Here is a 27,349-nt window from a genome sequence, read left to right on the forward strand (position 1 = left end):
CTGAAGACCCAGTTTGGTTTCGCTGCTGAAAAATGTACAAAATAACTTAGAAAAACCAGTCGAGGTCAAACGTTGTGAGCCCACTACTTGTACCTGCCTACTCTTGATTTGAGCTCGGTTGATGACCACAGTGCGAGGCAGAGCTGAATGTAGGACAACCAGGAGTTCTCCATCCAGGAGTCTATCCTACCTTAACCTTCAAGTAAAAGCTGAAGAAAAACAAGCCCTTAGTGAAGTCTGAGCTCTGCAGTTGGCTGACCGGATTTCCTCCATTGTAGTGCTCAAAATAGTTTACTTGGCCAGCAAAAACACGGAAGAGCCTGGAACAACTGCCTTCAGCAAATGCCTGCTGCCTCTTCCCGGCCTTCATGGGTCGGGCCCAACACCAGCCAGCAGTCTTACCAGAGGCTCGAGGTCTGTGAATCAGCAATGTTGGCTGCACCTGGAAAACCCTTGTGTTCACGGGAGATGACAGAAAGCACCAGGGTTTGCCAATCTGTGGCTCAGAGCACACTTGGTTCCTTTGTAGGGAGCACCTGGGCACACTAGAGGCTTGCCCCCTCAACGACTGTCTACCTTAGTGCTGGTTCTGAGGGGTTAGCAGGCCCTGCTAAGAATGGACATTTGGAGAGCAGAAGCAGGCACTCGTGCAATCAAGCATCCCCTAAGTCAAAGGCTTAGTCAAGATCCCAGGCTTCAAACCCAAGAGCGGAGAATAGTCTGGATTGCAAATCTCCAGAAAATGCCTTCCCTCCCTACCCCCAACAAGCAGAAGAAAACCAAAGCTTCAAGGAGCATGAGAGAGAAAGAAAGAATCCTAGGATTTAGGAACCAATTCTATCTCTGAATTTGGTTTCTGGAAAGAAGCAAGTACAATAATGACTATCCACAACTTGGCCAAGAATTCCCTGGAGAAGTCACTGAGGAGAATGGACAGTCTCAAAGACGACAAGCTTGGATTTGAGGCTTCACTTAGGGAACACTGAAAAGCTTTCATTGGAGATGATTGTCAAGAACTGTAGCCTCAAAGTCATGCACGCTTAGCCAGCTGCTAAGGAATCTGTCCAAGCAGTTCCAAGATTGTAGTTAGTTTGGTCAGAGGCTCTTAATCATTTTTGCCCCCACTTGCGGAGGGCAGGGGTGCCTATGGCAGAGGGGCCTGGGAGAGCCAGGCTCTGTCTCAGTGGCCACCTTGAAAAACTTCCCCAATGAGAAAGAGGGTGGGAGAGGTGACTGCATCACCTCGAAGAAAGCAAAGGAAGGAGGCTCTCTTCAACTCACAGTGGAGTTTGAGAGAGGAATTCGGGAGTATACAGGGTCAAGTACCTGAGCCCTCCCTTCCTTTCTGAGTATGTTGGGATTTCATCTTCCGGTAGGTGACCAAAACATTTCCTCTCCCCAGCAGAGATCACAGGCAAGTTCATCTAGATGTCGGGCAGTTTCCAGGTGAGATACATTCGGCCCAAGGCCTCCATATAGCCCCTGGCCTTTAGCACCACCACCAATCTTTGTTCCTTCCTGGCAGACTTTCATTTTTAACCTAGATATATATATACACACTCAAAAGCAGTTCAGTGCTAACTCCCTGCTAGTTTGGTTCATCCTTGGGATGTTGAGATGTGGAATGGAGTATGTCACATAATAAAGCACCATTCCTGGACCCTGTTTTCTGATGCCCAAAGATCAGGCTTCTGGGCCTTGTATCTCAGGCACAATCTTATTGCATTGATAGTAGATGTGGGGGTGGGGGTGGGGCACACGTTACTAGCTGGTCCAGATCTCTCAGGAGTTCTCCCACCACCTCTGGTTGTGTTCAGAGGGTCTAAGAATTCTCCCTTGCCACAGGCTGTCACTTACCTATCAGAAGTTGCCACTGATCGGAACTAAATTGGTTTAGCACACTTCTGGGTTCCCTGTGGATCCTGGGGGAGGAGGTGGAATCTTTCCCATCGGCCACCAAGCATGCAGAGGCAAGCAGATGGGTGGCGTGAAAATAGTCCTCTGAGCTGGATGGCGTTGCTTCCTGTAAGAACTGCCCCAGACCATGTAGTACAGTCACCGCTCTTTGCACTGCAGATTTGTCCTTTGGACCATTAATAAACTAAAAGAGCACTCCCTCCTCCCTCCCACCCCATCTTTTCTCTTCCATTCCCCTCCCCTCCCTTACCCATTGCACTTTTCCCACTCTGCTTGGGGGGCTGCGTCACACCTCAGCAAAAGCTAAGCTGTACTGCTCTGGCTTCTTCCCACATCGCCGGGCGATTATGGCCAGATACAACATGAGGAGGGCCACCCAGTAGCAGCCGTACAGGATGGCCCCAGAAACCAGGAAGGCTAGCTCTGTCTCACTGAACAGATCCTGGCAATAAGCTGTGTAGGCCAGTCCCCCTAGAAGGACCGCCACCCAGATGGACACAGGGATGAGGCCAATGAAGTTCACCACGATGGTTTTTCGGCCAGAAGTGCCCCAGCCAGACTTGTTGATGGTAGCAATGGCAAAGATCTTGGCTGGCAGGAGGCTGGACATATAGAGAAGGGAATAGAGGGACATGAAGATCATTTCTGCATTGCCCCGAAGGAAGCAGGCATAGGTAGCTTTGATAATGCCCACCAGCTGCACTGTCAGCAGGAAGAGGAGAATGTTCCAGATGCGGCCTCGGTAGAAAAGCTGTATGACCGTGGCGATGAGGAAGAAGGGGAAGAAACCTGTGACCACCGATTCGTAGGTCATCCAGAGGTGGTGCTTATGGAACCACAGAGAGTTGTAGAGCCACTCCCGGAAGTAAGACTTGCTCCAGCGCGTCTGCTGGTTGAGCCACCGGAGGTACTTGGTGGGGGTCTCTGTGAGGCACTTGGAGCGCGCTGTATACTTAGTCCGGTAGCCGAGGCTCAGGACCCGGTTGGTGAGGTGGCGGTCATCTCCAAAGCTGCACTTGCTGCCGAGGAACTTCTGATGGTACCAATCCTCCAGGAATTGCTGGAGGAGGCTATTGCGGTACATGCCCAAAGGCCCACTGATGCACTGCACACAGCCAAAGTAGGACTGGCAGGCCCGCTCCACATTGAAGGCCATCCAGTACCGCACACTGCTCAGGAAGGAGATCCACGAGTCATACTTGTTGAGAATCTGCAAGGGAACCAGAGATGCTGGGCCTCCTCACCTGAGGACTCGAGCCCCGGGAGACAGACACCAGAGGCCACGAGGCCTCCCTTACCCTGAGGTTCTGTAGCCCACTGCTCAGATACCTGGCCATCCGTCCTAACCCAGCCAGAGCTGGGAAACCTGAGGCTGGGAGGAGGCAGTGGTACCCAGTCACTGCCCCCAGCACCTCACTGCCATCTGCACTGACTGCCCCAGTGAAGTTGCTCCAGCAATCAGAGCCACCTTCCATCTCAGGAAACAGCCTGTGGTGGTGGCAGAGAGAACGACTCGGGAAGGATGCGCAGCAATCCCCCCCACCCCCCACCAGCCATCTATCCTGACCTTTCTGCAGTTGGAAAGCTTCTCAGGAAGACCTGATGTGTTACCAGCATTCCCTCTGGAAGAAGATCTGGCCCCTTAATCTTACCATACTGCCCTTGTTCTTACCATTCAGCACAACTTCCTTAAGAACAAGGGTTTCTCAAGGGCCCAGCTCGGGAGGTGCTTGTTGCATCACCACCAAGGAGCACCCTTCGTGATCAGGAGCCCAGAACACAGAGCCCCTCCCAGCAGCATGGGCTCTCTACTACATACCTGTTGAGTGATTTTCTTTTTCCTCAGGTTGGAAAAGACCAGAAAAGGGACTGACTACCAAGTGAGCCCTTTGATACTAGTGAAAACTATCAAACATACACACACACACACTGCCCCCCCCCACACCCACCCACCCAAAATACTAGGTAGTCAAGATGCTCACTTCCCAGGCATACACATTGGATTGGGAAGCAGAGAGAGTCTAGCCCCGCCACCACCACCACCACCACCCCCGGAATCCCTGGTTACTTCGTACTTGGACATCTCCTCCAACTCCCCCTACTTGGGGGTCTTCCTCCAGGACTCGAAGCATCTCGACGGTGCAGGCTGGATCCAGCACAGTGTCAGAGTCACACACCTGCAGAGGGAGTGCATGGTCAGCCCACTTTGACCTTGGGCCTGTGTACATCGCATACTGCTCACTGCTTCAGGGACATAACCACCTCTCAAAGGGTTCACTTCCAGCCACTAGCAAAGAGATCTATGCTAAACAGAAGAGGTGAGATGAATAACAAGGAAAAGGAGAGTTAGGCTGAGAGAGAAACCCTGGAGACTCAGTGTCAGGGACAAATGCTTAGCACTGAGCAAGTTTTTAGCCTCTATAGAGCCAGGCTCCACAAAAATGGTCTCAGAACATTTCCCTGGAGGAAAAGGAGGTACACACTGAAATCAGATGGCAGGTACAGTGGCTAGACCCAGGCCAGCAGACACTCCAGGTTAGGTGAAGAAATGGCTCTTGCCAGAGGCTACTGCCCAAAGCCCTCTCATATATTAACATGGTATTCCCAGTTTCAACCTCTGGTCTCCTGGACAACCTGCAGTGAAAGTGGAGGATATATCTACCCAGTCATAGGTGTCCCACTAATATGGCTGCAAGGCCTGAGCTCCTTTGGCTAAGTCTCTATGATCAGGGCATGCTATGTCCAAGGGCTGCTCTCACCTGGATTCTCAGGAGCTTGAGTCTGGCACGCTAAACCACTTGGCCATCCTGACGTGACACCTGGATTGATTCTGGATGAGCATGGAGGCTGGCAACAGCTGCCTCCAACCGGAGCTGAGGTCAAATCCTGCCCCACTGCCCACCTTCCCTAGGGAGGCTCATGGTCTAACAGGTGGCTCCATTATTAGTTGAACCTGAGGTATGAACACTTATCCTGCTGGCTGACTCCTTGTCTATTTTCTGTGAGACAACTGAGGTGATAACGGAGAGCCCAGACCATCACTGGCAGAACAACAGCGCAAAGAACAGTACCCACAGATAAGCCCAAACCTTGCTTTGCAAAAGTCCAAAATACTTTTAGTAAAGTTGCTAATGCCTGCAGGAAGGGGGCTGCCCCCCACACCCCAACCTTGCTGGGTTTTCTCTTGCCATTCTGGAAGACATGGTGGCCACAGACAAGGAGCAAAAGGTTGAAGGGAGACAGCCAGAGTTCCCTCCTACCTCCCCACCAACACGCCTTGGGAGAGGGTGCCTGGAGAGCTTTGGGCCAGACTCCCAGAGCCCCTTCAGCTGACAGGCCAGGCTTTCCAGTGCTGCCAGTCTCAGGGCTACTTCCTGCCCTGACCCTAACTCGTTCCTCATGCTGCTCAGCTTCTTTCACTCCAGGGAGGTCTTTCTAACAGAGCAGCGTTAGGGAAGTTAGAGCTCTTTGCTGCATGGGTTTCCCCACTGGCTGAAGCAGGGCTATCTCCCTCAGAGGGAAAGACACACCCACAGCAAGGCTGTTGGAAGACAGGCTGAAATCCACCAAATTGAACTGAAGCCCAGGCTGCCCAGGCAGCCCAGGCAGTGAGCCCAGAGCCATCAAGAGAAAGGCTGGCTCAGGTGTGTGAGCCTATTTGCTGATCCACCAGAATGAATCCACAGGAAATGATCAGTAAAGGAAGATGCGTGGCAGGTTTGGGGAGTTGGTGCTGCAAGGGAGGACACGACAGAGTCCCTGTGGCTTGAGCATGTGCCAGAGCTCAAGGGCTTTTCCTCTGCCTTCTGAGTCTCCAGGAAAGCACCAGAGGCCCCTTGACCCTAGATGAACTGCAGAATCAAATGCCTCAACATCCCTCCCTACTAAGGCCGAGGAGGTCCTTGGCCCTAGGAAGACAGAAAAAGGGTCAATGTACCAATTCACTTGAGGATGCAACTTCCAGAAAAGCCAAAAACCAAACATCTGTGGCAAGCTAATTTTAGGTAGGTAAAGTAGAGAACATTTCAATATTGGTGTACTCAACATGCCCTCAGCAAGACTGAGCTGGTACTCAGGTGGGCGGCCATGACAGCCGCTATTCATTCAAGTGCTGGGCAAAACCCTCTGGCATGTGTGGAGAAGGAATCCGACAGAGAAACGGACATGCGGATGCTGGACCGGAAACTTGGGGTTCTGGGTGCAGTTTCTACTTGGCACTTAAGTGTGTGAGCTTTTCATCAGTTCTTTCTAGGTTCTGTTATTTGAAAATTGGGAGCTGTGTTAACTGTGGATCTGCTCAGGGTCCTAGCCCTGCCAAGACTGCTGCAGAATTAAGCTGGGGGATGAGTCACTGCTGTGTCCCCCCCACTTCACAAACACCAATTTGACACTGGGTAGAGTAGGGCTCTCTGGCCCATAACAAACAATAGTTGAGTGCTTTGGAGCATGATTTCTTTTGCTCTTCACCACACCTCCTTATGGAGAGATTCATCCCCACGTTACTGGTGCTGAGGCACAGTGGATACGGGCAGACCGCCTAGGCTCAAATCCCATCTCTGCACCTTACTGCTGTGTGACGTTAGGCAAGTTCCTTAACTTCTTGGGGCTTCAGGTTCACCTTCCATGAATGGCAAGAGTAAGAGTATTTATTCTTTAGCAATATTATGAGGGTTAAAAGAACTAGTATGTAGGGACGCCTGCGTGGCTCAGTCATTAAGCGTCTGCCTTCGGCTCAGGTCACGATCCCAGGGTCCTGGGATCGAGTCCTGCATCGGGCGCCCTGCTCAGCAGGGAGCCTGCTTCTCCCTCTGCCCGCCGCTCCCCCTGCTTGTGCTCTCTCTCTCCCTCTGACAGATAAAGAAATAAAATCTTTAAAAAAATACATGTATGAGGGGCGCCTGGGTGGCTCAGTTGGTTAAGCGACTGCCTTCCGCTCAGGTCAGGATCCTGGAGTCCCTGGATCGAGTCCCACATCGGGCTCCCTGCTCGGCGGGGAGTCTGCTTCTCCCTCTGACCCTATCCCCTCTCATGTGTTCTCTCTCTCTCAAATAAATAAATAAAATCTTTTAAATAAATAAATAAATAAATAAATAAATACATGTATGAAGTGCCTACAATGGGGTGTGGTCTGACTTAAGTGCTGTCCGCTCGTTAGCTCTTTCTAGCATTGGCACACCAGTCCAGAGGCCTGCCCTCAGGCACAGAGCGAAGGACGAGAAGAACCAGGATTCCATCCCTGGGCTTTATGACCCCAGGACTGCTGTTCGGAGCAGCAGTTACCTCATTGCCTTCTGAAGTTCCGAGGAAGGATGTACACAACACAGGGGACCTTAACCGGACCTAAAATTCCTGCCCAGTATGCCCAGGCAGCCAGACGTGTCCACACGGCCGCACATTCCTGGCAAAGGTGCGCTTACCTGGATGTAGTCCACTGAATCGCCAAGAGCCTTGAAAGCCGTGTACATGACCTCTCGCTTGCCTCCCCATTTCTGCATGATGCACGAAAAGGTGCTGGTTCGCACCACATCCCGCACGCGGTCCATGCCCTCCTGCAGGCTGGCCTCCGTCTCCCCTTCCCCCGCCTCATGGAAGTTGCTGCGCCACACAAAGAAGCCAGCCTGCTCAGTGCCGCCTAGCACCTCATGGAAGATATCCAGCATGTAGGCGTCCTCCTGGCGATTGCCATCCACCACCATGACCACCTTGAGGTCAGGGAAGGCGATGCGCTGGGCTGAGCGCAGGCACTTGCGCAGATAGTCGGGGTCCTCCTGGTAGGCGGCGATGCAGAGTGCCACCGAGCGCCGCGACGGGGCAGCGGGGACTTTGAGCGGCCGGCCTGCCCGCCGCATCCGCCGGTGCTCCAGGAAGGCAAACAGGCTCTGGATGAGCAGGTGCAGGCCCAGGATGGCCCCGTACAGGCCGAAGGACAGGTAGTGCTTTTCTGTGTGAATGAACTGGTAGCCCGTCACGTAAGCTGCCAGGATGCCACCCAGCACCGCCAGGGCAAACAGGCTGGTGCCCACCACACGCAGGGCTGTCGTCAGCTGCACCGGCATCTGGTGGGAGACGGAGGGAGGTGTGGAGTCAGGAGGCAGTCAGTGCGAGTGGGGCTGTTTTCTCGGGCAGGCCCAGAACGGGGGAAATGAGCCACTCATCAAAACCTTTGCCCCTGACTGAGCGTGACTAAGACCGTGTGTAGACTCAGAAGCCAGGCCCCTGGGGTTCGAATCCCAGCTCCGCCACTTCCACTCTGTGGGACTCTGCCCTGCCCCTCGGTTCATTCATTTGTGACACGTGGACTGCAGCACTAACCTTGTAGCATCTTTGAGGGTGAAATGGATTACATACGTAAATTTAGCAGTTCGAGTAGCATTTATTCTCGTTAGACAAACCAAAGCCAGAAAGAGCTCTGTGATGCCCACCTGGTGGGTGGCGGTCCTGGGATCTGCCTGACCCAGAGCCCTTCTAGGCAACCTTCAGGAGGGATGAGCCGGAGGCAGCCCTGAGCAGGCGAGGGGCCCGGGAGGGAGGACGACCAGGGAGGCAGCCAGAAGCTAAGAGCTTCTACCCGCCTTGTACCCACCAGGGTCCTGCGCAGAGGGAGGGGAAGTAAAGCACAGGAACCATGAGGCCCGTGAACAAAGTGGGGGAGGAAAAGATGAGAAACAGCAGGAAACATAAAGACGGGGGGGGGGGGGCAACTTCTCGCACTTGAAACAGCAAAATCAGTAAGAGCAAGTTTCCCTGTGGGGCGCCTGGGTGGCTCAGTTAGGCGTCTGCCTTTGGCTCAGGTCACAGTCCCAGGGTCCTGGGATCGAGCCCCGCATCGGGCTCCCTGCTCAGCAGGAAGCCTGCTTCTCCCTCTCCCACTCCCCCTGCTTGTGTTCCCTCTCTCACTGTGTCTCTGTCAAAGAAATAAAATCTTTTTTTTTTTTTTAAAGAAAGTTTCCTTGTGTTCTCTGCTGTCTCCCCTTTTTCTCATCTACCGGAGGCAGGAAAGAAAGGGAAAGCAACGGGGAAAAGCAGACCAGGAAAGAGGAAATGAGAGCTGGGGTGTGGACCGCTCTCCTGGAAGCCCAGCGGCCGGGGCGCCAGAGGGAACTGCAGCCACCACTGCAGCAGCCTGGGAGGGCTGGCTGCCCGGGAAGCCCCATCCACTTGGTCCTAGTGCCCGCATGGCACCTCAGTGCTCGGGCCCCTGCCACTCCTCCTGCCCTAAGTCCGGCCTCCCAGCAGCTGCCCTGTTGGCAACATCTGGGTTTTAATGAAAACAGCTTAGCACTCAGCACCAAAGACTTGTGCTTGAGACACAGCTCTACCACCTCCTGGCTGCCTGACCCTGCCCAAGTGGTCTGAGACTTGGGGTCCCCCAAGGGGGGGGTTCTAATGGTTTCTTGCTCCATAGGTCTCAGGTAAATAATTTCCAGTAAATTAGCAGCACTTCCTGCCCTGAAGGAGGACCCAGGTGGGAAGGCTGATTGGGGAAGAGAGGAGGGGCTGATGAGGACAGCTCCCCACTCCTCATTCTGACCCACGCCTTCCCATCTCCTCTCTTTGCCACCTGCCTGATCTGGAGAACCCCATTTCCACCACCACCCACCCACCTCTACAGACCACGGGGTCTCGCTTCCAAGCTTGCTCCAACTCTAGGTCTTACTGGAACCAACCCTTGAGCCCCGCTCCAACACAAATGCACCTTCTTGCAAGGGGAACAGTGCCCGTTCCCCTGCCACCTGCCACATAGGATGGGTGAGGAACACGCGATCATTGCCTAAGTCCGTCTAGATTCAGGCACCAGCAGCATTCCAGCAGCTGCGGTCCCGAAGGTGCTGTTGGCAGCCTCGCGGCTTCGGGAAGCTCGGCCTCTAGGCGCTGTGCCCCGCCATTCCTGGGAGCCTGCTTCCTCTGCAGGACTCCCAGCCTTCCCCGGTACCCACCCCCTCAGTCCGCCTGCGGCTCAGGGGCCCCCAGGCCCTGCACCCACTCCAGGAGCACCGCTCCCCCCGCCCGCCCCGTAGTCCTCTAGACCTTACACGCCAAAGGGGCGCCGCTGGGCACCACTGCCCACCTGCGCTCTGGGAGAGGGCCGGGGCCGCCGCGGCCAGCCCGGCAACCTGCCGGGTGCTGGCGCCCCGCCTCGGTGCAATGCCGGAGGCGGTGCCCACCAGGTTAATGCAGCCGGGAAGGCACTCGCCAGGCTTCTCACCCCCGCCTGAGCCTCGCCTTCTGGCAAAGGCGGCGCCGGCCACACCCACGTGCCGGTTTCCCACGACTCAGCAGGGAAGGAACGGAAAACCCGAGGAATCAGCCGGACCAGGCCCCGCGCATCTCCTCTGGGCCCCAGCTACCTTGGCAAAGTGTGCCTGCAGACAAAGGCAGCATCTCCGGTGTCGCCGGCCCCTTCCTCTCGCGGGCAGGACCCCCAAACCCCGCACACGAATTGGAGGCACTACCCTGGCACCCCGTACCCCACCGAAGACCAAAAATGTCCCGCAGCCAAAACCCCACGAGCAATTAGGTGCTGGTGCGGGCTCTGGCAGAGGCGCCACTGCCCAGATAGGGGGCCGTGCCACCTCAAGCGGGGAGAGGGGAGCCTCGACCACCTCTCACCCACCCCCATTTCGTTCAGATGGGATCCGCTAGAGCTCGGAACCCGTAGGCTAATGCGCACCCGGCTTCAAGGGCACTAGGTTGGGGGGCGCTAAGACACCTCCCCCCAGATGACTGAAGGAGAAAACCCTCGGCCAAGGACGCACGCCGCCAATCTACACCCGAAACTTTGCAGGGCTGCCGGTGTGCGGCCTCTACAGCTGACAGGTGTGCCCTGCTACGGGGCCCACACGCGGCGGGATGGGAAACTTGCGCGCGGGGCTGGGGCTTTTTCCCTTGCGCCTGGCCGCCCGCCCGCCCTCCCGGCCCCTCCGAGCCGGCTAGGGAAGGGGAGGCAGGGCCCGCAGATACAGGCGGCCGTGGCCCGGCTGACCCGCAGGGCCCAAACCGCCCGGCATCCTGGTGCCGGACAGGTGCGAACCCCCCGGCAGGAGTGGGGGAGGGAGAGACTCCCACCAGCCTCGTGCCCCGCACCGCCGTCCGCCCCCTAATCCATTCACAAAACAGAAGCCGCAAGGGAGGAAGGGAGGAGAGGCTGGAGGAGGAGAGGATGGAGGAAGAAAGGGAGGAGGGGTCAGTGGGGAAGGGGCTGCAGGAACCACCGCCGGGAAGCCTGGGGACACTGCAGCCCTCAGCCGGCCTCCGGGCGCCGGACGCAGCGCCCGCACAGGCGGGGGTGTGGGGGGCGGGAGGTAGGGGGTAGGCGGTGGGGGTCAGCCGGGCTCGGCCAGCGGCACCCCTGGAGCCCGGCGCAGCCCCCGCGCGGCGCGGCCCGCCCCTCGGATGTGGCCGGCTGGCCGGGCCCGCGCTCACCGTGCCGCCGGCTGCCCGCGCTCCGGTGCTCAGCAGGCCCGCGGCGGCTCCATGCCCCTCCTCCCGCTCCTCGCCGCCGCCGCGCCTCTCTCTCTCCCCGGTGCGCCGCCGCCGCCGCCACCGCGCGCTCCGACTGACGAGCGCCGGCCCCACGGAGCCGCCTTTAAGTACCGAGCGCGTCCCCGCCGGGAGAGGCGCCCTCCTCCGGCCCTAGGGCCGGGAAAGTTGGGAAGAGTGGGAGGGCTCCCCCGAGGGCCGCGAGGAGCACCCCCTTATTGGCTCAGTCGGAGGGAGCTACACGCGGCCGGCGCTCGGCGGGACGCGGGGTCCCGCGTGCACGCGGCTCCGGCCTCGGTCTCTGCGCCCTGGAAGGCGGGTTCCCCCACGGCGGCCAGAGGCCGCGCTCCTCCGCGCTCGCCCCGGGGCCAGCTGCCCAGGAGGAGGCGGTCATTGTGCTCAACCCAGAACCTGAGGCGTTGTTAACTTTCAGTATAACCCCTAGCGACTTCCAAAACTGTTAACTCTCCATTCCGCCTCCCCCGCGCCCGGCTTTCTAAGCCTCGCGATCTACTCACTCTGCAAAACCGCCGAGGCGATGGAAGTCTTCCCCCGACTGCGGCACGCCGAGGGGCTGCTCGCTGTATAGGGTACTCCCTAAAACCAAGACAGCAGAACCTTCCTGCCGGCAAAAAGAAAAAAAGAGGCGCAGAAGAGAATAATTATCAAATATAAAAAGACTGTTCAAAGAAGGTGTTAACAATTGTGACAAGCTTAGCTTTGGATTCCGCAGTGGGGCGCTGATGACTTTGAGGGTTTGCAAAAGCTCCAAATGGTTTTGCAGGAACCTTGGAAGTTCCGGTGTCTTAAAGCCAAAACCAAATCCTCCTCCCCTTTTCTTAACACCTTTATTTCCGACATCCACACCTCCTAAATTCCCAACTGACCTTATAGCCAGTGGTTCCCAGGTCCCCAAAAGCTGGTGCTGGACTTGGATGAGATGGGGTGGGGTCAGGGAGAGGTGGGAGTTGTTAGCAGAGGAAGTTTAGAACCAGTTGAATTAGAAGCCGATTTCTAAATCTCAGAAAAGCTTGAAGAGATAAAATTAAAGACTAGTAAAAAAAAAAAAAAAAGTGAATTTACATGTCCTCCAAACACACCTGAGATAATTTCCATCACTTCTTCCCAAGCTGCAACAAATTTATAGCAACATTAGTTGCAGTCTACAAGCTGCTCCTCTTAGAAATCTTAGGGCCCGGGGCACCTGGGTGGCTCAGCCGGTTAAGCCCTTGGACTCAAGTCATGATCCCGGGGTCCTGGGATTGAGCCCCGCTTTGGGCTCCCTGATGAGCGGGGAATCTGCTTATCTGGCTCTCTCTCTCTCCCTCTGCCCCTCCCCCTGCTCATGTGCTCACATGCTCGTGCTCTAATAAAATCTTAAAAAAACAAAACAAAAATAAACGTCCGTAGTGTATTGGAGACAAGGCATTTTTCATTGACACTGATCTCTGAATTTCTGGTCACCGAGGATCACATCCCATAGGAATGAGCTTGTAGAATCCAGAACAGATGCCGTTCTCTGGTTGAGGATAACTGGAGTTAACTTTCACTGAGCACCTGCTCTCAGCCAATCTCTTCAATTCTTGTAACAACCCTGTCAAATACTCAGTCCCATTTCTGGGAGGAAGATACTGAGGTTACTGCCCACAGCTAGTGGCAGAACTGACTCCAAAGTCTTCCTCTTAATCAAAGGCTCCTTTCCCCACTCGTGCATTATTCGCTCTTCTTAGGGCCTGTCTCAAGTTCAAAACATATTCCCATTGTGGATTCAATACTAGTTTTTAAAAACACACAAAAAAAGAAAATTTAAACCATGTAGCATATTAGTGATGATTTTCTCAAGCCAAAGTGTGAAATGATTTGGTTTCTGTAAAGCAAAATGGGATGGGGTGGAGTGGGTGTCTTTGTTTGCCTGGGGGACCCAGCAATGAGCATGAGTGAGGGTGGGCAGGGAAGTCCCTGAGCCCCTAAGATTTCTGTCTTTTTTTTTTTTTTTTAAGATTTTACTTATTAGAGAGAGCACACGAGCTCAATCCCAGGACCCCAGGATCATGACCTGAGCCGAAATCAAGTCACACACTTAACCAACTGAGCCTCCAAGGTGCCCCAAAAATCCAGACTTTTATGTGAAACCTCCTAATTTTTAAGTGTTGGCAACTAATTCAAATGTTGTGAAAAAACAATAACAGTCCACAGGCCAGGCAAAATGTGTCTGTGAGTCACATACAGCCAAATGGCTGCTTGTAAGTGACCTGTTTAGAAGCTGAGGGAATGGAGCAGCCAGTTTGGAAAGATCCTGTCTGCCCTCAACGCAACAGCCCCCTGACTTCGCTGGGAGCAAGTTTCCTGGGCTGTTCCAGGACCATCTCATGCCTAGTTAATTTCAAAGGTTTCAAGTTTGTCCCATGGGCTTATTGCCTATCTCCGTTGGCTCCAGGGAGTTTTATAGGTGGTGGGCTAGTCAATTAAAAACTCCTAAATGAACAGCTGGTCCAGATGCAACATCATAAGAACAGTAAACACTGCCCATACCAATTGGCTTGGCCCCCTTAATGGCTTCCCCTGAGAAGCAAATTCTCTTTTTCTGATCTGCAGGGCCAGCGACCCTGTGTTATCAGGCAGCAAGGAGCGACTTCACCTTTGTGGCCAGCCTCTGCCAGGGAGGATTTGCCTGTAATTAACATCCAGTTTGCAGTGCCCTATTTGCATCATCTCTTGGAGGGGAGAAGGGTAAGGGAATCTTTAAGGAGCTGATAACAATAAAGCTCAAGTTTATCTCTGCTTACCACTGGGGATTTAAGAATAGGACTATTTCCACACCCAATCACGTAAAAAAGTGAATTCAGATGTTGCTGAATTGGCTTTTACGTGGGTTCCAGAGAATAAGCCTCCTTATTCAGCTCAGTAGTAGAAAATGCATGCTGCATTTCAACATTCATTTGACAAACAGTGAAGACCAGCCGTGAGAAGGGAATGATGCTTTGGCACCAAGAAGTGTCAGGCTGGTCCCTGCCATCTAGACAGTTATCCATTTTGAAGACAAATACACTTGAAAAGTGGTCAACTGGGCGCCTGGGTGGCTCAGTCAGTAGGCGTCTGCCTTTGGCTTAGGCATGATCCCAGGGTCCTAGGATCTAGCCCCGTATCAGGCTCCCTGCTCCACGGGAAGCCTGCTTCTCCCACTCCCACCCCCCGCCCCCGCTTGTGTTCCCTCTCTCACTGTGTCCCTCTCTGTCAAGTAAATAAAATCTTAAAAAAAAAGAAAAGCGGTCACCATTCAAGACAATTTATAATTAGATGTTGATGAGAGAATCCAACTAGAAGAGTCTGAGGATTTCAGGAGAGAGATCTCTGTGAGCTGGAATGGGCTGAACAGAGTTTGAAGAAAGAAAAGAACATTCTAGATGGGAGGAAGAGCTTAAGAACAAGAGCAGGTAAGGATGCCTGGGTGGCTCCATCGGTTGAGGATCCAACTCTTGGTTTTGGCTCAGGTCATGATCTGGGGGGGGGGCGGTGAAGCATTGTGAGATCGAGCCCTGCTGGAGCCCCGAACCCCGAGTCAGGCTCCGCACTCCATGGGGAGTCTGCTTGAGGTTCTCTCTCTCCTTCTCCCTCTCCCTCTGCCCCTCCCCCTGCTTGCACTCTCTCTCTCTAAAATAGATAAATAAATCTTTTTTTTAAAGATTTTATTTATTTATTTGACAAAGAGAGAGAGAGCAAGAGCAGGAACACAGGGGGAGTGGGAGAGGGAGAAGCAGGCTTCCCGTGGAGCAGGGAGCCCGATGTGGGGCTCGATCCCAGGACCCTGGGATCATGACCTTAGCTGAAGGCAGATGCTTAATGACTGAGCCACCCAGGCGCCCCTAAATAAATAAATCTTTAAAAAAAAAAAAAAGAAATTTACACTGAAGAACTTCCAACAGTACCTGCTCTAAGGAGTGCCTGATGAGTTTTAGCTGCTGAGGAGGAGGATGCTAAGGGCAGATTCTGGAGCCTTGAATGACTGAATAAGGAGTTTGCATTTTAACTGGCAGTGATGGAGAACTCTTAAAGAAGTCCGAGCAAGGTGGTAATAAGTTACAAGTATTGTCCGGGGACAGCTGAGCTGCGGTCGGGGGGGGGGGGGGGGCGCTCAGGAGTGGGAACAGGTGTACGAGGCGTGTTAACAAGCCGATCAACCAGAGCAAAGGGGCGCAAGGGGGCTGCGTGCACCGTTGGTGCTGCCCTCAGGAAGCGTCCCTGCGGGCAGGCGGTGTCACTGTCTTGGGCACGAGTGAGGGTGGGGGTGGGGGTGGAGGAATCATCAAGAGAAAGAGACTTCTATCCTTTGGAGGGACGAAAGGGCCATTCTCCAAGCTTTGGAGGGTTTGAGGTAACTGAAGCTGACAGGTCCACACACAACGAGTTCACCTTTCCACCACTCTTCAGATCCAAACTTGTGAAATGCTCAAACACCTGCACCAAGAGGAGTCTGCCATTCAGTCTCCCTTGTCACGGCCGGGGCTTGGAGCTGCAGGACGAGCCTGCCAGGACCCAGGTGCCGCTCCGCTCTGCTGGTCTCCTAGCGAGTGACGGGGCGGGGACGGGCGGAGGGGCTAGCTGCACAGCTCCCCCCCCCCCCCCCCCCCCCCGGGCCTCACGCTTCAGTGCTCCTCGATGGCATGCAGCCTGCAGCTTCCAGCGAAGCAAAGCAGAATGGGGGATGGCAGCCAAGCCATCCCTCCAGGCTCCGTCCCATCAACTTCTCTGGGCCGACCATAATCAAAACCTCTTGAAGCTAACGAAAGTGACTTTAAACTGGCCTCCAAAGAATAGCAGCTTATGTCCCCCAGCTGACTAAACAGGGCTTCCTCTTCAAGGCAGCTTGATCTACAACACTAGTTAATACCTAATTCCAAGTGGAAAGTACGTGCCTTGACGACAGCAAGGCAGCTACGACCCCACAAAGTTATCCTTTCAGAACCTGCCCCTCTTACCGACAAGTACTCTGTGATCAGTACCCTGTCTGGGGGCTATGTTTGACGAAGCAGGTGTAAGGACTTTTCTGTCCTGCAGTTATAATGGTGAGATTTCAACTCCAGGCTCTCTCTCTCCCTCCTTGGATGCAAGAATCGTTTTCATTTCAAATTAAGGGGCCTCTGCTCTGCTGGCGGCCGAGCAGTCAGCCCCTGCGAAGGGGCCAGGTTCTTTTATGCTGGCTGGAAGGTCAGGATTAGAAGGGCACACCAGAACGATAACCGAATATCAAACCAGACCTGGAGATGCTTTTCTTGGAATCCTGAACAGCAGAAGCTCTTCCCGGCCATTTTTCCTTTTTCTCCCTCTCCTAGGTGAATGCAGAAAAAAAATCCAGAAGGCGATTTTCAACCATAATCTCCTTCTTGTTGGGATATTGTGCAGCTACTAAGAATTACGCTCATGAAGAGAATGTAGGAATATGCCAAAATGCTTCCAATGTAAGGCTAAGTAAAAAAAGGCAGGATACAAAATTGTTATGTATGAATGACTACTTTACATTCTTGTTTTCTTTTAAATCCTATAAATTAAAAGGCGAGAGAGAAGTTCACCCAGATTATCAGGACCAGGTTTTGTCTGGGGTAGTGGAACAATAGATTTTTCTCTTTGCCTTTTTCTCTGTAGTCTCCAAATTTCCTATTAATAAATAAAATAATTTTGTAATAAAAAGGTATTTTAAAATGATATAAATCTTGAATTTATAGAATTTCCTTCTAAGCTGGGGCTAGGTGGGGTATAGTCCATGTCATACATGGGTTCAGGTGAAAGGGGTTTGGAAACCTCAGGAAAGCAAGCAATAAAGGGGCACCTGGTTGGCTCAGTCAGTAGCATATCTGACTCTTGATCTTGGGGTTGTGAGTTCGAGCCCCACACTGGGTGTAGGAATTACTTTAAAAAAAAAGAAAAGAGCAGTCAAGTCAGGAGTGCCAAGATATAGACAGGATTAGTGGTCGTCAAAACATGAGTAATTTGCTTTATTTAAATCCTTCCCAGTGATCCTTTGAGAGAATTTAGCAGAGAAGGAAGGAGTACGCATAGCTGTGTTAGCTCATCCAGCACCTTTAGTGAATTATAAAAAGTCTTCCTCCTGGCAACATAGCCGGGAGCCACGGCATGTGGTTTGCATGGCACACCCCAGCTGCTGTCAGCCCCCTTTCACCCCCTCATCTAGGATCGTGGTGATCCTGGGTAAGGGAGGGAGGTGCACATGAAGATGGACTCTAGGTGGACCCTGAAAGGATGCTTTTCCTGGGGGAAAAAAAAAAAGTATATCCAAGAATGATGATGTCAACAACTTTGCACTGAGGCTGGAGGAAGGCCCAGGGAGAGGTTCTGCTCTCGGTGTTGTAAACTGCCTCCCCCCACCCCGCCGTGCAAGTACTCACGTGCGTGTCCACACCCACATGTGTACAAAACTCACTGTACCCAAAATGGACACATGCACACTTGCTCATTACACAAGCACACACCCACTTTCTGGACTTCAGTAGAACACAATCCCAGTCTACCTTCCCAGCCCCCTGTATCAGCAGGAGGGGAACAGATCGCTTCAGGTAAACTTGTTCCAAATTCATTTGACTCTTGTTACGGTACCATCAACAACAGTGTTTAAATGTGTTGGCATTTCTGCTTTACGTCCTCTTTCTTGATGAAAGACATCATCAGTCACTGTCACAGAGGAGGTCCAAAGATGGATCCTCCATAAAAGCTATTAGAGAAGAGCCAATGGTGGGGGCAGGTCCCATCAACTCCTTCATGGGGAAGGACCTTCCCCCCACGAAGGATGCCCTACTATCAGACTTTTTTATTTTTTGGCTAGGACACCCCCTTAACACACACACACACAGACACACAGAAACACACACGCACTTCTCTCACTAGGTGAACTAATGCAGTGGTTTTGGCATCTGGCCTGCTGCACAGACTTTGAAAACCTTGGAGCTTTTTAAAAAACACTAACACCTGGACCCTATCCCAGGTCATTTTAGAATCACTGGGGGTGAGCCCCAGGCTTGATTTTTTTTTTTTTTTTTTAATTTCTTAGGTGATTCTATTATGTATGCAAGGTTGAGAACACATCCGGAGGATTCTCCTCAGCTGAGATTCGAAAGTGCATTTCTGGCATCCGGAGGACAGCAGAGAGCCAGCCAATCCCACATCTGAGCTCCAGAGTGTAGAAGTGTCTGTCCATTTTCCTCCTGCACCATGTTCCTCTGCCACACCTGTCTGAATTAACTGACCTTAAAAACTGAGCAATAGGGGCGCCTGGGTGGCTCAGCCGTTGGGCGTCTGCCTTCGGCTCAGGTCATGATCACAGGATCCTGGGATCGAGCCCTGAACCGGGCTCCCTGCTCCACGGAAAGCCTGCTTCTCCCTCTCCCACTCCCCCTGCTTGTGTTCCCTCTCTAGCTGTGTCTCTCTGTCAAATAAATAAAAAAAAAATCTTTATAAAAAACAAAACAAACTGAGCAATGAACTAATGAGCTACCAAGCGCGAAGGAAAACAGGAAAAGGAGAAAAGGTGCTGATTTGAACTGGAAATGAGGAGGGAGAGCCAGGGAGACACAAAGAGAACAGGACCAGATGGGCAGGATCGGTCCCCACATCTCTGCAATATACCTGGAATTGGATTGACTTCGTCTTTTGTTGGCAAAGGAGCTGCTTGCCTTTTCTAGGAGAACTGGGGTGCGCGGGAAACCAGCCAGCCCTTGTCAATGGAAGGACAGGGCTGCCAAGCTTGGATTAGCTTTCAGTTTTTAAACAAAAGAAATTCTAAACAAACAAACAAACAAAGAACTTCTGCACTTTGGGGGCTTTTCCTACTCAAAGGATGGGTTAGGGTAACGGGTCTGGCTATGGAGTCCCCGTGATCATCTCTCTCCCTTGGTCCTGGCCTTGGCCAAGGAAAAATACCCACGTGGCTGATGCTGCACTCTCTAACCCCGATGCTCACAGTTTCTTTGGGGGAGTTCACGGAGGGAGGGTACTCACCCCTCCCCCACAGCTCTCTGAAGCATCAGCACCACTATTCTTTCAGTAAAGACAGCCTAATTTCAGGCTGGCCCTTCCCTAGGATTAATACGGTCACCATAGGATTGGGAGTTTTGAAAGTGGTGCGTGGTCTGTATGTTGGGGGGGGGAGGGCAGAGACGATTGTTGGAGTTCTAGAGACTCTGGAAGTGCGGAGCAGGTGGCTTTGTTCTCCCCAGCGCCAGGCTACCTTGGCGTGTGATGACTAGAGATGTACATCAGAAAAGCCCCACCCAGGTACCGTTCGGAGCAGGCTTCAGCTCCAAGGCAGACAGCAAAGATTAAATCTTACATCATTTAATAAGCCACTTAAAGGCAGAGAGGGCGCTCCTGCAATTCCGAAGCTCCCTGCAAACTGCCCTCTGCTGACACCCACAGCTCTCCCCCTCAGCCCCGCTCTGGGGTGCAGGCAGGCGCTGGCTGACCGGCCAAGCCTGGGAACTAGTGAACAGAAGAACAAGGTTCTCTGCCCTCGTGCACTTACATCTCCCCTTCCTCTGTCTCCTCCCGTTTGCAAAAACCTACGTCTCTGGACCTTATTGCTCCCTTCTGCAACAGAGGTCTGTTCATTCCAGTCTCTCTTTTTTTTTTCCCTCTCTCAAGGGAGGGTATGGGATAGAGCTATCAGTGTATATAATCAAGTAATATAGACACAACAGATCACAGTTTAAAATGATCCGTTGTGATCATTCTGAACATGAAATCTGAGAACTTGACACCCTGCTTCCAGGAGATGAAAGGGTAAAAAGCCAAACCAAAACAACAGCAAACCTTCAAAGGGGCTGTATCTGGGCTCTGGCTGGATCTATGGGAAGACTTTCCACACTTTCGGTGTTGCACACTTCTGCTCCCAGGGAGGCCGTCTTGGGTGTCTGCTACCTTAGCCACCCCCAGAAAGAAGAACAAGCCTTTAAACAAGCCATTTATGAAAGCTGTTAAGAGTATAGGAGCGGGAGGGCTGGGGGTTTTTTGCGGATCTCGTCTCTAGCTGCTGGGCCAACAACGAGATCAAACACGAGACACAGAACACGTTCTGGTGTCCGAGGCTGGGTTTGGGGTCCGAGGACACTGCTCGCAGGGAATCAGGGCTGACGTTTCACCTGACGTAGGTCGTCCATTTAAACAAGCAGGGAGGGCGCCTGGGTGGCTCAGTCGTTAAGCGTCTGCCTTCGGCTCAGGTCATGATCCCGGGGTCCTGGGATGGAGCCCCGCATCGGGCTCCCTGCTCGGTGGGAAGGCTGCTTCTCCCTCTCCCACTCCCCCTCCTTGTGTTCCCTCTCTCGCTGTGTCTCTCTCTGTCAAATAAATAAAATCTTTAAAAAAAAAAAAAAATCTCATCCCCGGGGCGCCTGGGTGGCTCAGTCGTTAAGCGTCTGCCTTCGGCTCAGGTCATGATCCCAGGGTTCTGGGATCAAGGCCCACATCGGGCTCCCTGCTCAGGGGGAAGCCTGCTTCTCCCTCTCCCACTCCCCCTGCTTGTGTTCCGTCTCTCACTGTGTCTCTCTCTGTCAAATAAATAAATAAAATCTTTAAAAAAATAAAAATAAAAATAATAAACAAGCAGGGAACCACTTTCCTGATCCTCACTTATATTAACACTTTTTTTTTTCACCATTTGTAAATACAGTATCTACTGGGGAGCAGCAAAGCACAACGGTTAAAAGCCCAGCTTCGGGAGCCAGACTGCCTGGGTCCAAATACTGGTTTAGCTACTTACCAATGGATATGTAATCTAGGGCGGGTCATCAGCCTCTTGGGTGCCTCACTCTTCGCATCTGTAAAACAGGGATAATAATAATACCTACCTCACTGGCCAGGTGGGAGGATTTGGTGGATTAATAGATCTCAAACACAGCAGAGCACAGCGAGCTCTTTATAGCGTGAAGCTTCTGTTCAGTGATGTAAGCTACAGCACTTGTTTACTTCGTGGGTTACAAGATGAACTTGATACTCTGAGGGGCCATCTGGCCCAATGTCCTCAGTCTGCTTTGGGAACCGCGGTCCTTATCCTGGGGACACTCCAAGCCCCTTGGGAGGGAATCCCCTAACACCCAGGGCACAGTCTCAGAACTGAGAGTCTGGTAAAAATTGTTTTTGGTTTTTGGTTTTTAGTAGGCTGTACACCCAACCTGGGGCTTCGCTTCAACTCACAGCCCCTAGATCAAGAGGCACGTGCTCTACCGACTGAGCCAGCCAGGTGTCCCTGGTAAGAATCCTTTTTAGTAGACATGCAGGGGCTCATGATTTCTTTCCAGGATGAGTCCTAATAATCTGGTGAGTGTATTTGCAACGTGTGTCGTCGTGCCCCCATTGGTGGTTTTGGTATACAGAACCGCCCCCCCCCCCCCCCCGCAGACTGTCCAGTCCTTGAATTATTTAGAGCATGGTCTCAACACTTTGCTGTGGAGACTGAGCCTATATTTCATGGGTATTAAAGCAATGTCAACTGAGGGTAGGGCAGTGTAGTGTTTGTGCTGCTGAAGCGAGCACAAGGATAAGGCAATGTAGATCAGCACGCACTTTTTGGTGGACATCGTGGTACTAACATTTAGAAATGTTCAAAGCCGGGCGCCTGGCTGGCTCAGTCGGTAGAGCATGCAACGCCTGATCTTGGGGTTGTGAGTTTGAGCCCCATGTTGGGTGTCGAGATTACTTAAAAATAAAATCTTAAACAAAAATAACAGTGTTCAAGCAGCATGATCCAACATTTACACCTCTTAGGACCTATCCTGTAGAAATGCTTCAGTATGCAAAGAGTTATGTTGAGAATCCCTGAAGAATCATTGGAAATTAGAAACAACTCAATGACCATCAAGAAACAAATGCTTAAACCAGCTCACCTACACTACAGAAGACATGTGCCATCACAAAGGACAGGGAGCTGTGAGTATTGACAGGAGAGTGTTTCCACGATATATAACTAAGAAAAAAATATGTGGGACACTCTTTATGATTCAATCCTATTTTGGTTTTTGAAAGCAGTAAGGCCGGCCTGAATTCATTTGGGAGAAGTGTGAAAGGCAAGAAAGATCTGAAGGGACATGCATGACAATGCCAGTGGTAATCCTGGGGTAGGAGTGGAGGTGAAATTGGGGGCATTTTTGTTTGTTACATATGTATTACATTTGTTAGAGTTTATGTAACATATGTGATCAGAAAACACACACACACACGCACACACACGCAGAAGCAGCCAGGTATCCGTACTTGCGGGCTCTTTCGCTCCCGGGCATCCTCAGAGGCGGCCCGGGGCAACCCCAGGGTCTCGGTAGACGTCCCTCAGCACGTGTCAGCAGAAATCAAACTCTATCTTCATGGGACACACGTGCTGAGGCTCATCTGGATATATGAACCCGGAGTTTTCTTCCCAAACTGTGCTCTATACTCATTTGGCGGGGGGGTGATGGAGAGAGGCTCTCTAGTAGTTAACAGAGGTTCGAGGGTTTGGCTGAGACCCAGGAGACGTGGGGCCAAATCCCACCGCAGGGGGATAACAATAGCTGGCCTCCCTGTTCCATGAGGTTGTTGTGAGCATCAGACCAGGTTTTGGATACAAAACGACTTTCCGAACGAAAGGGAACACAGAGCAACTGATCTTCCTATTCTGTGCCCCACAGGGACTGCAGAGGGTCACCAGGAGGGAGGACAGCCCCTGAGCCCCCCCCTGGCGGCGCAGAGAACTGCAGAGAAGGACAATAAGCAGGCACGGCCCCTTCCAGGGCCGGTGGTGAGGGTCTGCATTCCCTGTTCACCTGCCAGCACGCAGCCCCGAGCCCCGCCAGCAGGCAAGACAGCTTCCCAGCCCCCAGCAGCATCTCTGTTCCAAGCCCTGGTGCCTGCGAGTCAGAGGTGTCGCGCACTGCAGTGAGCCTGCTGCATGTGACTGCAGAATGCCTGTGGCTGCAGAACCTGCTGGAGGACACAGCCAGGCTCTCACGGGTCCCGCCCACTGTGGCCCAAGCGCGGTCAAGGAACAGCGGCTACCGCTCACAGCCCACCCGCAACTCCGCGGCCCTCTCCCACCCTCGCCCTTACCACTGACATTCCGGCTGAGATCTGGGATTTCTGTGCAAAACTACAGAAGCCAATCGGGCTTTGTACAGGTCAGATGAATCATCCCCCTACTCATTGCTCCCAGTCGAACCACTTTCCGCTTCCTCAGCCATCTCTCCAGCTCAGCAACGTGCTGCTGAGCATCGCGGGCAGGTGCAGGCTCTCACAGACAGTGTGGCGGGGGTGGGGTGGGGGGGGGAGTAGGGGGGCCGATGAGGGCAGATCAAGATCAACACCTTTGCTTTCCAGGGAAGAGGGGTGGTGAGGAGATGGGGCTTACCACTTCATTCTGATGGAGGAAAAAAGGTGGCTGGGTACACAACTCCTTTGGGCTATAGGCATTTCCGATTTTACAGCATTCATCCATTTGGCCTCAAGGCACTTCACAAAAATAAGCTGAAGGTGCTGCCCCCCTGCTCAGAGGGGCCCAGCACACCCCACCCTGCCCCAGCGGCTCCCCTTCCCTCTCGCTCACTGCCCTGGAGCCACCCTGGCCTCCCGGCCTGTCCTCAAACCTGCCAGACACACTCTCGGCTCCAGGCCTGTGCATGTGCCACTGGCTCTGTCTGGAATGCTCTTCCCCCAAATATCGTCCTGGTCACTCCCTCACCTCCTTCTGATCTTTACGCAAATATCGCCTTCTCAGTGTGGCCTTCTCTAAGCAACTGACCTAACCGTAGAGCTCCCATCCCTGTACGGTCTGCATCCACCTTCCTGACTTAAGTTTCCCCCATAGCATTTAACGTCACTTGACATTCTATCTCCTGTATTACCTTCCTTATTGCCGGTCTCCTTCCAGTACAATGTAAGCTTCCCCTGAGGGTAAGGGTTCGGTCGCTTTGTTCACTGCTGTGTTCTCAGTGCCTGGCACAACATCTGGCACAGAGTGGACACTCAGTGAGTGGCTTTTGCTGTGATTTGCTTTGCTAACCTCCAGTCCCTGGCACCTCGGCCCTTCTATGTAGATGGGTGAGCAGAGCCACAGGAAAGGTAAAAGAATGGAGGAGAGAGGTGAAGAGAGGAAAGGAGTATTAGCAAGTATGGAGAGATGGTAAGGAGCAAAGTGAAGGTCACAAGATTTCTGATTAAGGAACAGAAGGCCTGTAGAAGGGCACATGCTGAGGAGGAGGAACCACACGGCAGAGAGGGAGACTCTCCAGAAGACTCCCCATGAGAAGTCACCTGAACGGGCAGTCGATGCTCAGGCAGTAGACATGGGGCTTGGCTGCAGCCTTGTCTCTTGCTATAGAGCCATCCTCTGTAGGCCAAGGAGCTGTGGACAGCAGGCCTGGAGACAGGAGCAAGAAACCAGGAAGGGAAAGGAGGGAGAGAAGGCGGGATGGGGCCAAGTAAAAGACCACATGGATGATCCCGGGGAGTCTGGGTGGCAGACGGCTGGGCAATGGAAGAAAGCAAAGGTGAGAGGCCAAGGGAAGTTCAGTAGGACAGAAAAGGGAGCAGACTGGAAGGGCAGCAGAGAGAAGGTGGCCTTGGAGGAAGGGCAGAGGTGGGAGCAGGCCTGAGGACACTGCTATTACGTATTACATAGGACCAGACACAACTCACAGGCCCTGTAGACGGAGGCGGCACTGTTGTTCCTACCACCTGCCATGGAATTCCGTGTCTCTTTCTTTTTTTTTTTTTAAAGATTTATTTATTCATTTGAGAGAGCGAGAATGAGAGAGAGTACATGAGAAGGGGGAGGGTCAAAGGGAGAAGCAGGCTCCTCACTGAGCAGGGAGCCCGATGCGGGACTCGATCCTGGGACTCCAGGATCATGACCTGAGCTGAAGGCAGTTGCTGTTCTTTGCTTTTTCTGGTTTTATATTTTTATTATCCTTAAGTTCTTTTTTTTAAGTTTACTTATTTTTTTTAGTAATCTCTATAGCCATCGTGGGGCTCGAACTCATGACCCCAAGATCAAGAGTCACATGCCCCTCTGACTGAACCAGCCAGGCGACCCTATCCTGAAGTTCCTAATTCTCATGCTCTTTCCCAAGGATGGATATATATATGTATATTTACACATATATATCCATATTTATTAAAAAATAAATATATATTTATTTAAAATATATTTGTAAATATAAATTTGGAAACTTTTTACTATTTTGGTCATGTTTAGGAGGGTTAACATTATGGTGTCTTTCCCTTGAATTTGGTAACAAGGTCAGAAAAAGTCACTCTCTGAAATGGAATCCATCAAAATCAATAAAGAACAGATGCTTTTAGCCACTTGCCAAATAATTCAAATTAAGAGGCAATTTATAAATGGAGATACAGAGACTAGAATGCTTCTTGAGGCACTCCCTAGGAGAATAGGTTTTGAGACTAGAGTTTCTCAGTCTAATCAAGGTGATCAATTAGGATCTATCTTCAGAACTGGAATGTATTTAATGCAAATGAAGTTGTAAGTTAATCCAATCATCTAACATATCCAATTTGATATCCGAAGTACATTGTATGGAGTCTAGTTAAAGATAGGCCAAGAAACAAGAATTTTTAGGGTATATCCAGCTGGTTCAAAGGAGATTCTTCTCTGATTTGAAAGCCCCAATCCTGATTTTCTAGACATCCTGATCTGGAGAAGGGAAACAAATCCAGCTACCCTAGCTAATGATAGTGTTTCTCAAAAACATCTAATTGCCTTTGTTCTAATTCTTTGCTTACTAAGCTAGCTTGTGATCCAAATCTGTAAGAAGGCCACTTTAAAGGAATGCCCACCACAAAGGTTCTAAGCTAAGAACTGCATCTGTAATCTGGCCAGAGAGAAATAGCCTGTTGTTAACTGGCAAATGGGCATGCTTGTACACATGCCTTCAGTCACCTATGAGTTTTGGGAAGTTGTGTTTTGGTTGCCCTAGGCCTGGTTACCCCAGGCAGTGGAGATAAAATTCTGTTACCTAGCCCCACAAAGCTGAGGACTGGTCAAGAAATTCTGGGTTAGCCTTGTCCAGGTGTTGACAATAGGAAAGGTTTGTTCGAAGCAGTCAGCCTATTTCTCCTTTTTGTTTCCTCTCTCTCTCTTTTTTTTAAGATTTTATGTATTTGAGAGAAAATATAAGCAGGGGGAGGGGCAGAGGGAGAAGCAGGCTCCCCGCTGAGCAGGGAGCCCGATGCGGGGCTCGATCCCAGGACCCTGAGATCATGACCTGAGCCGAAGTCAGGCGCTTAACCAACTGAGGCGCCCTTCTGTCTTCTCTTTTAGCTGCAATCAAATTCAGTGGCCAAAATATATAAATAAATCAAGAGGAGTCCACAGTGCTACATCTGACATGATTTCAATAAACTTGGCATCACGTCACCAATATGCTACACACTTTCCAGTACACGTTTAATCAACCCACTGTCTAAGCATTCCTCCCTAAAGGAGCAGAGGACTGAATGCACGATATAAACTCTCTCATCTGAGATGTCTGTGGCTCTTTTGTCCTATAATCAGGGCAACTTAATGAAAACAGTAGCAGAGGGAGCTAAGAAAATAGCTCAGGAGGACAAACAAAGGGCTTACCCTTCATCTCTGGAAGATTCAACAAGCTCGACTCTCTTTTCTGGAGATCAAATCCTCCTCAATGCCACAGCTTTCCAGCTCCATAGCAGAAGACCAGATTCAGACCTGTTCTTTCTAGCTAAAATAAATTTATTCCATTTTGCCTCTTTTGATAACAGTTTCCTTCCCCTCCCTGCCTCCAAATGCATTTCTGTGCTCTGATCTGCCTCTTGATCAGCCGAGGATGACTAGCTCTGGCTGTTCCTCATTATCACAAGGAAGAACAGTCTCACCACGGAAGAATATCAAGATATGTGACACATGTACCACTCAGGAGGGTGATCAACCTCTTCAGTTCAAGTG

General features: G+C 51.9%; 1 protein-coding gene across 2 annotated transcripts; it reads right to left on the minus strand.

Moving 5' to 3' along the window:
- Nucleotides 1-2,172: 2,172 nt before the first annotated feature.
- HAS3 (hyaluronan synthase 3) lies at nt 2,173-27,231 on the minus strand. Of its 2 annotated transcripts, XM_045890839.3 has the most exons (6): nt 23,479-27,231; nt 21,161-21,218; nt 11,916-12,019; nt 7,335-7,973; nt 3,993-4,094; nt 2,173-3,127 (listed from the first exon to the last, which is right to left on the minus strand). In XM_045890839.3, exons 4-6 carry the CDS (start codon nt 7,971-7,973, stop codon nt 2,204-2,206), a joined length of 1,665 nt encoding a protein of 554 aa, XP_045746795.1. In that variant the 5' UTR covers nt 11,916-12,019; nt 21,161-21,218; nt 23,479-27,231; the 3' UTR covers nt 2,173-2,203. The 2 variants fall into 2 exon arrangements, with proteins under 2 accessions (XP_045746795.1, XP_045746796.1); XM_045890840.3 differs by lacking the exons at nt 11,916-12,019; nt 21,161-21,218; nt 23,479-27,231 and adding an exon at nt 11,341-11,473.
- Between the last annotated feature and the right edge of the window lie 118 nt (nt 27,232-27,349).

Source organism: Mirounga angustirostris, unplaced genomic scaffold, assembly GCF_029215605.1.
Source record: "Mirounga angustirostris isolate CCGP_5_RB_7025 unplaced genomic scaffold, mMirAng1.0.hap1 SCAF_16, whole genome shotgun sequence".
Lineage (NCBI taxonomy): Eukaryota > Metazoa > Chordata > Mammalia > Carnivora > Phocidae > Mirounga > Mirounga angustirostris.